The 12,402-nt window shown below is 39.1% G+C and overlaps 1 protein-coding gene across 1 annotated transcript in view; it reads right to left on the reverse strand.

The window, feature by feature from the left end:
- Positions 1–530: 530 nt before the first annotated feature.
- CDC123 (cell division cycle 123) overlaps positions 531–12,402 on the reverse strand; it is a 45,534-nt gene continuing 33,662 nt past the window's right edge. Inside the window, exons 9-13 of the mRNA XM_075997461.1 lie at positions 12,069–12,191; positions 11,185–11,213; positions 4,792–4,920; positions 1,418–1,555; positions 531–813 (exon numbers count right to left, since the gene is read on the reverse strand). Of these exons, the coding sequence (XP_075853576.1) occupies positions 787–813; positions 1,418–1,555; positions 4,792–4,920; positions 11,185–11,213; positions 12,069–12,191 (446 nt within the window). The 3' untranslated portion in view covers positions 531–786. The remainder of the gene's footprint in view (positions 814–1,417; positions 1,556–4,791; positions 4,921–11,184; positions 11,214–12,068; positions 12,192–12,402) is intronic.

Raw genomic sequence — 12,402 nt, forward strand, 5'->3', positions numbered from 1 at the left:
CTGGTAATGTAAAATAATACAAAAAGAGCATTCAGCAGAAGTGTCTTGGCACGTAGTAAGCTCTTAGTAAATTAGATCTCGTTGATATCACTATCGTCACTGAGAGCACTAAAGAATAATTATTAAAATGGCAGCCTTTAAAAAAAAAAGTAAACCTACCTTCCCCCAAATTCCAGTATTTTTTTAAAAGGTCAAATTCCAATCAAACCTGTGATAGTTTTGCTAACAAATATTAAGGTGGTTATAATACACTAAAAACATCATAGTTGATCGTTTGAAAAGGCTCTACTTTTTAAGCTATACTCAAACTGAAGCTAAACTGAAAGAAAAATTATATGAAAAGCCTCAAAGTAGGAAAATATTTTCTACAGTAACAAAAGATTCTATTTTTTTTAAAGGAAAAGTAATAATTAAGAAGGAATTTATTTTTGTACAATAATTATAAATTTGCCCACCTACCTGACAGGTATAAAAATAGCAGCACCAGAAATACAGATAAACCTACACAGAGAGGGCCAGAGAGCAAGGTGTTTCATAGAAAGTATTTTATTATCAGAACAGCACGGTTTCCTATGTTTAAGATCTATTTAGTATGTTATTTTTACAAGTAGCAAAGTCCCTCCACTGTTCTCCAGGTGAATATACATGAATATAAAAAGCCATTGCTGTCCACACTGCCTGCCCCACCCCACCAACGAGGGGTGACAGGAAGTTGTGGCCTATGAACAGCCTCCTGAAGCAGCGGTGGTTTCCTCTTTAACTGGGTCTTGAACTCTAGCGCTCTGATCAGTCATCCTCTTGCTGATTTCTTTTCTGTCAAAGAAAACCAAGAGGACATTCAAATAGCACATTCTATTTGGGACATTTGTTTAGCCAAGATCACTTCTTGTCAGCAAGTGTAATTTTCTAGAGGCCTTGCAAAAGATCTAATTGGAAATTATCATAGAAAAATGTGCCTTAACTAATTTCTTAAACTAGTTTATCACTATGGCTCCTGGGCAAATTGTCCTCAGGCATTTGAATATTTTCTTCTCTTTCTTTAATACATATAAACCCCCCCCCCCAAACACACACTGAAATACAAATATTTACATCCCCCCCTTGAGTGAATTCACCACCAAAGCAGAGATTTGGTCTTCTTGTAGCGCTATAACAACATACATTCTTCAAAATTGGATGTACTATGAAAAATTTTCAAAGAGCATGTATAGCAGAAAAACATTTTCTATCATTCTAATCAATAAATTATTCCTTCAGCTCACACTTTATATTTCATTATTAAATGATCTAACTCAGTAATACTGTTCCTTTAATTCATAACCACCAAATAAAAGTCTAGGTGATACAGGACTAACCTGAAATATTAAAAAGCCAATTTGAAAAGATGACCACTATGCTAAATATACATATACGTTACCAGCTTAAGAAAATCTATTAGTTTGTGAGCATCTTCCCCAGTCGAGAGGTCTACGAAGTCCTTGGGCAGTCGGTAGCTCAGGTAGGGGCTGGGCTGTACTGTGACCTCACTGTTTGTGCAACGGAAAGCTGGAGAATCCTTTACAAAGGCAAAAAAAGGAAAGTCTGCAAGTAATTTATTTTTAGGCCTATTCTCCAAACTAAAAAAGAGCCTGGCATAACAATTTCAACTCCATGTTCTCCTCTGTATGAGATAAGGAGAAAACAAGATTCTAAGGTAAAAAGAAGGCACCAAGATTTTAAAGTAATTCTACATATTCACTGGAAGATAAATATAAGGTATACAGGAAACAGCGTAATCATGGAGTGGTAGGTCAATCCCTAAATGCTACCAGGGTGTGGCTGAGTGTGCACAGATGGGCTGTGGATCTCTTTAGCCCGAGTGAGCCAGGGCCTAAGGCCAGTCATCTTTGGCCTTAAGCAAGCTCACACAAGCCAGAATGCTTTATAAATATTATTTTCTACAGGTGTGCAGTTGGGAAGTACCATTATAGAGAACAATTAATAGTGAGGGCAAATGAGTGCTTTGAATTCCCTAACCTTTCTGTACTTCTTTTAGGTCATTTAACTTATTTGTGTATCTCATCATCTATGTAACAACTTCAAGTATCAGATTTAATGAGTCTTCACATTCTTTAGTGTACTTGCTTAGAGTCTTGCATAATATATTTACACGTGGCCTTGTGCCAAAAAGGATTTCAGAGACAGATGGCCTTGGGTTTAGACTTCTGGGGTGCAGATATCTGAGGATGGTGTCCACAGAGGGACACAGGCTGGGATCTAGAATGGATTGGGACCCTACATTGTAGGGTGGAGCCCTACAAAGCAGGCCATATCTGAATCAGACAGATCCATCATCTGACAAATAATTATGAAACATCTACTTTGTGCTGGATCTTGCTCTAGGTATGGGAGTCTCCTGGTAAACAAGACTAGGAGACAGACAGTGAGCAAACAAACAAATTAACACGATCATTTCAGACAGCACAAAGTGTCATGGAAACAAAGAAACAGGGCGATATACTAAGAGGATAACAACATAGAGCATCTTAGAAGGTGGTCAGGAAAGACGTTGCTAAGGAGGTGCCCTCTGGGCTGAGAACTGACCAGGGGGATGAAGCAGTCCTTGAGGGTCTGGGAGCAGAACTAAGCTTTGAAGGTGGTGGAAACAACTAGCGCAAAGGCCTTAAGGCAAGGTAGGACTTTGAGTCTCGCAGAACAAAGGGCAGGCCTGGTCTCTGTGGCCTGGGAAGAGAGGCAGGAGGGAATGCTGGACAAGGAGGCAGGAATCAGTTCTTATTTCCCTTTTGTCATCCCTCAACCCCCAACATTTAGAAGAACTAAATAAAGGATTTGGATCACAGAGTTAATATTGCACAAAGTTGTTTTGTATCCTATAATTGTGTCCCTCATATTCAAAATTAACACCTGTGCTGGATATTTTACATTCTCCTTCCTTGTCTCTCATATTTCATGGCCCTGGTTACTGCGAGACGCCAGCAGGCACGAATCCCTTCTTTCATTACTCTGACAAATACAAACTGTGCCTGACACTGTGCTGAGCCCTGCGGGTGCAGCGAAAACAGGAAGACGCTCTACCTGTTCTCAGAAACTCACAGCCTAATACAGGACACAGGCACATCAACAGGACACCTGGACACAGTTTGGCAAGTGCCACCATAGGGTAAATACGGATCTGACTCCGAGCTGGAAGAACAGGGCCAGAGAGGGGCCAGAGCAGAGTAAGGCTGAAAGAACTACTTCAGAGATCGGCAAAAGACAAATGCTCACAATGAAGGCAAAGCAGCAGCCAGAAAAGCAGGAAGGACCCAGCAGGAGAGCACATGCCACGGGAACCCAGGGAAGGAGAGCTGTAAGGGGGCACGGTGTCAAGTCCTGCACAGTGGCTCTGTGAGGTGAGGACTGCAGCGCCCACCGAGACTCGCGGTAAGTGCTGGAGACCTTGCCTAGAGCAGTCCTGCCGGGTGGTGGGGCGGAAGCCAGCTGGCAGAGGACTGAGGAGTACGTAGGTGACAGGGAAGCACCCACGGCAGCAAGGAGGGACAGCCACCTATGGAAAAAGCAGCAAGTCGTGTGACAGCAGCAGTGACACCAGTGTGCTCCCCCTTATGTAGAAGTGTGTGTGTTCCTACCAAAAAGGGACTGGAAAAACACTAACCAGAGTGGTAGGGACGGTGATTTCCAGGTGGCAGGATTTCAAGTCCTGCTTCTTTCTAATTCTTGGTTTTCTAAAATTCCCACGTAAAACGCAAAACTGTTTTTTAAAAAGATGTAAAATGCTCACAAGATAATACTAAATAAAAGACTCAGGATACATAATTGCCTTATGTAGCATAATCTCATTTATTTAAAAAGGTTTATGTGTACGTATAAATGCATGTTATGGACCAAAATATAAACTGTAGTTCTCAGGGTGGTAGGGTTCTAGAGGATTTTATAATTTTCATTAAAAATGGGTACTTTCATTTATTACTTTGTATGTATTATTTTTTATAGGCAGAAAAAGGAATACAAAGTTGTTGGTTAGGGAAATTTTGGCTGTGAGGCTGAGAGAGAAGAGCGTAGCTGGGTGAAGAAACGGGGCTGAAGGTTTGTTTTTTTAAAATGGGTGATTTGGGAACCTGGCTGAGTCCTGAGGGGCAGGAGCTGGCCGGAAGGAAGAGACTGGAGGAGGAGCACAGGCCACGTGGAGAGACAGGAAGGAACGGCATGCTGAGCAGGTGCGAGATCAGACTCAGGAGGGGACAGACAAGCTTGTAGGTTTGATGACAATTCCACTGAGAGAATTCTTATCAGTAGATTCCCTTTTCCTATGAAGAGGAAGTTAAAATATCCGCTGAGAGGAAGGGAAGAAATGATGGGATGGAAAACGAGGAGCACGAAGAAGGTGTGCACTAGCCACTGTGGGTCAAGGAAGAGAATGGTGACTGGGGGAATGTCACGTGGTTGTCACCTGTCGGCACTCAGCAGCTGTGGCTGGTGTCAGACACATGAACTGATCTGGGAGACCAGACCAGATTCTTCCACGTGGGAATGATAGAAAGAGCTAAGAAGGAGAAAATAACTAGAAAAATGTGTGTGATGATCCTTATTTCTTTATGCACAGTTAAATGAATGAATCAGAACGTACACCCTTCTCTGACCACCTCTGCAGGCAAGTCACCGTTAGCAAATCTGTGTTATACTGCGCGCTTCCCACGGGTCCTCGACACTGCCCATCCACGTGTCTAAAGAATAAGCAACTGGTAGACCAAAAAGGAGTTTTTAGAAATATCTTTTTAAAAACTGTCTTACCTGCTCCTGAGCATCTCCTTCACTAAAATCACCTTTTAGGTTTTTCTCAGATATCAGCTCCTCCCAAGTGAACAGCAGGGAATCTGTGACTTCACCAAATGGATTGAAGTCAATTAGCCACACTTTTCCCTAAGTACAAGGAGGCAAAAATTAATATAAAAATAAAAACAAACACAGTCTGTACTCTGTCTTATTAGAAACACTAACCCTATTTTCTCCAAAAGAGAATCTTAAAAATTTGTAACTTATTTTGAAAGATTGTTCCTCCAGGTCCCACCTGAGCAAGGGCCACCTGTGTATATAGAGCGGGCACAGCTCTAGAGGGAGGGTCACCTGTGAAGGTAGGGAGAAGGGACCCAGGAAGGAAAAGCCCTACTGAAGATGTTTCCTCCAATTCCAGCCTCAAGTCATCACACTGGAATTTGAAATCAAACATTGCAGCAGGAAAAAGGAAAATCTCCCAAGAAGGTTCGGGAATGCAGTCTGACTGAAGGGCCTTCCTGGGAGCCTTCAATGCCACTTCCAGGGGGAGCCGGGCAGAGGCGGGGGGTGCCTGCAGCCCGGGAGAGCAGCGCTTCTGACTCCTGCAAGGCTCATGTGCAGGGTGGATTTTTTTTTTCAATATACCGCAAAAAAGTATGGAAATACTCAGTATTCTTTACATGGTATTGTAATATGTACCTTGTCTGCATGATAGAGCTTGATAGCGTATGAAGGGGAGATGAACAAAATACATCAATCTTTGAAATAACTGTCGACCTTGTCATGTTCTGAGACCACAGGCGGGCCACCTGGTGGACCTACTTGTGGCCTGGGCAGACCATGCTGAGGAAGAGCCAGGTGGCTCTGAGTCTCACTCTGTCACTCTGGGTAGAGTGCAATGGTGTCATCTTTATTTTATATTGTCTTTCCAGACTGATGATGATTTGCCCACGTTCTTGGGGCTTTAATCCCTGCTGTCTTTCTTTTCTCAAATGCTGCAGTCATGGTACTGGCTACTGTGCACATCGGGCAGTGAGTCCATCGATTGCTTGGTAACATTTTAGGGAGGTGATGGAGCAGTTCTGTATCTTCAATATGGTGGTTGGTAATTATATGGCTCACTGTGTTTGTCAAAACTCAGACCTATACACTAAAAAGGGTGAATTTTACTCTATTAAATTATATCTGAAAAATATGACCTCTCCAAAATCAGTAGTTTTAAATGATTGAAAATGTAAAAGAAACTAAAGCCCTAAGCACAAGATACCACACACACAAAAACACAGGCAGATTTGATAGGGAATTAAATAGAACCTACAGCAATGAAAAATATAGCCTAGAAAATTTAAAACTTAATAGGCAGGTTAAGTGTATCAAACCTAAGTTAAAAGAGAACTAATAAAATGGAAGATATAGCTGTGAAAATTACATAATATAAGACAGAGATAGAGGTAGAAAATGAGACGTTAAGAGACATGAGGAAAAAGTGAGAAGCTCTAACATATCTCTACACAGAGTTCCAAAAGAAGAGAGAAAAGAAAGTCAATATTTGAAAAGATAATAGTTAAGAATTCAGAATTCTCCACGACTGACAAAGGAAATGAATTCTTAGATATAGCACAAGAAAAAAGACAAAAAAAAAAGGAAAAGAAAAGAAGCCAAATAATAAACAACAACAGAAGAGTATTTTCAAAGTGCTGAAGCAACAAACCAATCAACTGAACATTCTATACCCAGCTAAGCCTGTCCTGCATGTATGAGGGCCAAAAAACAACCGAGGGAATTTACTACTAAGGAATACAATAGTAGAAAGAAACTGGATCTAAAAAGTAGCAAGAGGCAAGAAGCACCAGTGAACAAATAAACTGAATAGCAATAACTACGACTAATTTGGGGGTATAAAAATAAGGCAGAGATAAAAAATTAGGACTCACATGTAAAAAACGGTGGGTGCTAGGAATTAGAGTGTTCTGAGGTCTTTGCATCAAGAGGGCAACAGAATGTAAAATTAAATGTATAGTTCATTAAATATCCACGTTAAGAATTAATGATAACTAGGCCGGGCGCGGTGGCTCACGCCTGTAATCCTAGCTCTCTGGGAGGCCGAGGCAGGCGGATTGCTCAAGGTCAGGAGTTCAAAACCAGCCTGAGCAAGAGCGAGACCCCGTCTCTACTATAAATAGAAAGAAATTAATTGGCCAACTGATATATATATAAAAAAATTAGCCGGGCATGGTGGCACATGCCTGTAGTCCCAGCTACTCGGGAGGCTGAGGCAGAAGGATTGCTTGAGCCCAGGAGTTTGAGGTTGCTGTGAGCTAGGCTGACGCCATGGCACTCACTCTAGCCTGGGCAACAAAACGAGACTCTGTCTCAAAAAAAAAAAAAAAGAATTAATGATAACTACCAAAATAACAGAAACAAAAACCAAAACTTCAAAATCATTATAGGGGAAGAGTTGGAAAAAAAAATAGAAAATCCAGTAATCTAAATAAAAGGAGAAAAAAGCAAAGAAAAGCAAATAGAAAACTCAAAATAAGATGGTAGAAAACATCCCAATATCAACTATAATAAATGTAAACTAAACTCAGCAGTTAAAACCAGAAATTGTCAGGGATTAAAAAACCAGAACCCACAATATGCTATGTAAGATACATCGGCCAGGTGCGGTGGCTCACGTCTGTAATCCTAGCACTCTGGGAGGCTGAGGCGGGCGGATTGCTCGAGGTCAGGAGTTCAAAACCAGCCTGAGCAAGAGCGAGACCCCGTCTCTACTATAAATAGAAAGAAATTAATTGGCCAACTAATACATATAGAAAAAATTAGCCCGGCATGGTGGCACATGCCACCAGCTACTCGGGAGGCTGAGGCAGCAGGATTGCTTGAGCGCAGGAGATTGAGGTTGCTATGAGCTATGCTGATGCCACGGCACTCACTCTAGCCTGGGCAACAAAGCGAGACTCTGTCTCAAAAAAGAAAAAAAATATATAAAAGATACATGCACAAACCTAAAACATAACAGCTAAAAATAAAATGACAGAAAAAGATAAATTCTAAGACCAAAAAAACTACAATACTATTACTATCATACAAAATATAATGCCAAATGTGCAAGAACATTAATAGGGATAAAGAGAGTCCTTGCCTAATGATAAGAAGCCACTGGGAAAATGAAAACATTCTGAACTATAACATTTGTCTACGAATACAACCTCGAGTATATAACACGAAAATTGACAGAATTAGGAAGCAGGAGATTTTAACATAGCTGGCTCAGTAACTGATAGATCAAGTAGACAAAAAATTAGGAAAGATACATTTTCATGGTCTTTAAAGTTGTTAGTTTTTTTTTTTTTAATTTTAACATGGAAAAGTTTAAACATACATGAAAGTAGACAAATAGTGTAAAGAACTCCATGTAGCTCCCCACTTAGTTTTAACCAGTTATTAATTCATGGCCAATCTTGTCTCATTTTTATTCCCATCATACATTCCTTCAAATCTGTATTATTTCAAAGAAATTCTCAGATATTATTTCATCCATAAGATGCAGAAGATTTTAACAACATTAACAAACTTAATCTAAAGACATCTACAGAATACATCACACATTAGAAACTCACATATAGAACATTTATAAGCGATCAAGTCACAAAGCCAATTTCAATAATACTTAAGACTGAAGATCAGATATATTCAGTCCATAAGCAATGATATTAGAAATTAATGATAATATTCACAACTGAGAAGAATACATAAGAAGACCAGGATAACTTTCTAAGAATCAAAGATAGTCATTCTTAATTCTAATTGTGTATTATCATCACTTAAGGAGCTTCTTAAAATACATGTTCCAAGGCTAAATCCTAGACCAGCTCAATGAGTGGTCCACTGATTTGACTGTTAGAACCTACCAAGACCACATCAACTTGTCTATCCACAGTAAAAAATTAGACACATCAAAATGTTGCCAAGTCTATACACACTTCAGTTGTATTTCATGTAAGAAACCACTGTAAAAGAAGAGTTAGTTTCTACAAGAACAGCTAGAGAATTATATATTCAAGAAAGTGCCTAACACAGTCTGCTACAAGTGCCATTGAGTAAATGCAAATGAGTTTTACACCATGGTTTGAAACTCTTCTCAGAAACTATCAGGATGTTTATACTAGCATGTTTCACACTTTTAGAAATATAACTAGTTTCAGTTCTGTAAGATCACAGCAGTAATTACTTGTGCACTTATCCAATTTCACTTGAGACATTCTTAACTCTTTACCAAATTAAAAATTTGCACTTATCTGTCAGCCCCACTGAATTACAGTAGACCAGAACATCTGCCAGGGATATATTGAGAGACCTTGGTAAACTCCAACATTTTCAAATGCCACCATATATAATATAGTTGCCTCAGTTCTGGTATCTGTAAACACATACACACCTCACAGGAATATATAGACTAAGTGAAGTATTGAATTAAATGAGAATAAAGGCCTTCTGAGAAATGAGAATATTCAGCCAATAGCCCAGGTTCGAACACTCACTCACTGACACTGCTTGCTACCAGGCCATTCTCTGAAGTGCTTACATCTTTGTCACTCCCACTTGAAGATCAGAGACTCCTCAAGAGCCAGAGTTTGAAGCATGGCATCCAGCAGATTAAAGGCTGTCAATACATGTTGGCTGCCTGAGTGATCTGACTTGGCCGATGTGTATCAGAAGAGCCAGGGCTAGAGTCACCGGCTCCTGCCTGCTGGAGGTTTCTATCCATCCCATCATACAAGCTTCCTGTTCTTTTCTAAGGTTTGTTTCCACACAGTTTAAAGTTTGCCAAGTCACATCGCTACTTCTTTGCCAAATCTCAATTTATAGCCCTTTTTTCTAATAACTCTTAATAGACACTCTCATCCTTGAAGACGAAGGGTGAAAATATAGTGATGTCTTTGGATTTAAAAGAGTTAAATAAACAATTAACAGTTATTTTGGGACATGACCATAAGGGATCAGGTCTTTTTATCCAAAAGGTGATTCAAAGGTACGATGAGACAGGTTCTTGCTGGTCATAAGCATGGAGGGAGAATGAGAAACATTCCTGTCAGGTGTAGGTAACACACTGCAAAACACATCTGCTATCTTGTTTTTTTTTTTGAGACAGAGTCTCACTCTGTGCCCGGGCTAGAGTGCCGTGGCGTCAGCCTAGCTCACAGCAACCTCCAACTCCTGAGTTCAAGCAATTCATCTGCCTCAGCCTCCCGAGTAGCTGGGACTACAGGCATGAGCCACCATGCCTGGCTAATATTTTCTACATACTTTTAGTTGGCCAATTAATGTCTTTCTATTTTTAGTAGAGACGGGGTCTTGCTCTTGCTCAGGCTGGTTTCGAACTTTTGACCTTGAGCGATTCTCTGCCTTCGCCTCCCAGAGTGCTAGGATTGCAGGCGTGAGCCACACCGCATCCAGCCCACATCTGCTATCTTCTTAAAAGTTAAACCCAATCAGCAGTAATTACCAGATGATATTTACTGACTTAAATTTCTTTGCAAAGATGACATGTCTTGGACGGTAAAATCTCTGCTGTAGGAATTCTTAAGTCAGTAATAAGTAACTTCCTTAAGTTTACTTCTTCATTACAGAAGTTTTCATCACTTTTGAGATCTAAAGAATAAATGTAAACTAGCCTAATCTTCATCTCCAGTCTAAAAATACAAGTGACTCAAATCACACTAAGTGTCTCTCAGTTGACTAAAAATAATTATTTAAATATCAAATGAAAAATTCCTGGCCATATTTGAGTATGTAAACTGAACTATTTTAAGTAGGCCGAGACCTCTGATGAAAGTGTAAAGTAGGACATTAAGGTGGTCATTTACCCACCTGTTAAACGAATAATCCCTAAACCATGGCACATAATTATTTAAGACATTACGACTCCTAATGTTAAGTATATTTTAAGGGAAGATTTTTTTTTTATATATTTCTTTCTTAAAACAATACTGATGTGTAAGGAGAGATTCTTAACCATTGTGAATTTCAAACACCTTAGTTTGAGAAAACAAATATTTTTTCTGAGATAGGGTCTTGCTCTGTTGCAGTGGCATCATCATAGCTCACTACGGTCTCCAACTCTTGGGCTCAAGTGATCCTCCTGATTCAGCCTCCCGAATAACTGGCACTACAGGTATGCACCACCACATCTGGCTAATTTTTATTTTTTTGTACAGATGAGTTCTTGTTATGTTGCCCAGGCTGGTCTTGAACTCCTGGCCTCTAGCGATCCTCCTGCCTTGGCCTCCCACAGTGCAAGGATTACAGACATGAGCCACCACACCCAACCTGAGAAAATAGTTTTTGAGCAGTGTACCCTTTAGGACCAGCCCTGCTTTTAAAGCATATCAAATAGTTTTTACTTACCCTACTGTCTCTATATATATCGAATACAACTGTAAAAGAGAAAAAGAACTCAGTTATTAATGAACTAATATTTCATAACCTAAATGTCATTTTGAAACTTAAAGTGCACTACCAAAGACAGCAGAATATAATTGACCTTGAGACTTGATGCTTCTAAATCTCAAAACTTCAAACATAAAAAGGCAACCTGCAATGTTTTATTTATATAACGTTGCTTTACATTTCTCTTTCCAACCATAATCCCTCATATTTAAAAATTCAAACCAAACCCCAACATCATCTTAACCAGCTCACCATAATAAACTTGTTATATCAGAATGAAGTAAGCTGTCATTGAAGAAAGTATGAGTGAAAGGAGTACCAATCACTTATTTTGGGAATGAAATGAGTAAAATCTGTAATAATAAAGGATAAAATCTATGCTGTGGCATGATCCATCTTTTTTAAAAATCAAATCTGCCACAGAACTCAGTCTTGGCAAGTAGAGAAAATGTAAATCATAGCAGATATGATTTTAAAATGTATGAAAACTCTCTCACACAATATTCATTCAATTCCTAAAAACAACCCACAAATGTTTACTTTGTAACAGGTCCTGTCTTTGATCATCCAAACAAAGAAGAAAGGTAGATGGGCTTTGTTCTTTGTGGACAGACCCTTTGAAATATATAATCAGACATATAAAATGACAAGAGAGAGAACTGCCTCAGTATTAAAATGAATTCTAATACGATGAAACTAACATGCAAATCATCAGTAATCTCAAGTAAGAATATAGTAAAATGCTTAAAATACAGTATTTCAAGTCCAGTTTTTAAAATATGCACCATGGTAAAATAACATACATTTCCTTTAATTTCTCTGGGTCAATAAAAAATACTCACAGTCTTCATCTAAGAATTTATACTGTATGTGTTTCTTGAAAAAATCTTGTATGCCTCTGCAAATTTCTTCCTTTTGTTTAGAAATATGATCATAGTATTGTGTGTAGTCCCTTTGAGAAATACCTGAAAAAGAAATATTTTATATTCTGTTATACAATATTATTTTTAAAACACCAAGATGTGATTTCAACTTTTTTTGGAGAGAAACACTGGAGTAGATCAGAAGAACAATCCAATGGATATTGGATTACACATTACTCAGCTGCAAAAAATCATATAAATAGGCGAATTCTAAAGTTCCATATCACCATGAATTCTTTTTTTTTTTTTTTTT

The sequence above is a fragment of the Microcebus murinus genome, chromosome 25, assembly GCF_040939455.1.
Source record: "Microcebus murinus isolate Inina chromosome 25, M.murinus_Inina_mat1.0, whole genome shotgun sequence".
NCBI lineage: Eukaryota > Metazoa > Chordata > Mammalia > Primates > Cheirogaleidae > Microcebus > Microcebus murinus.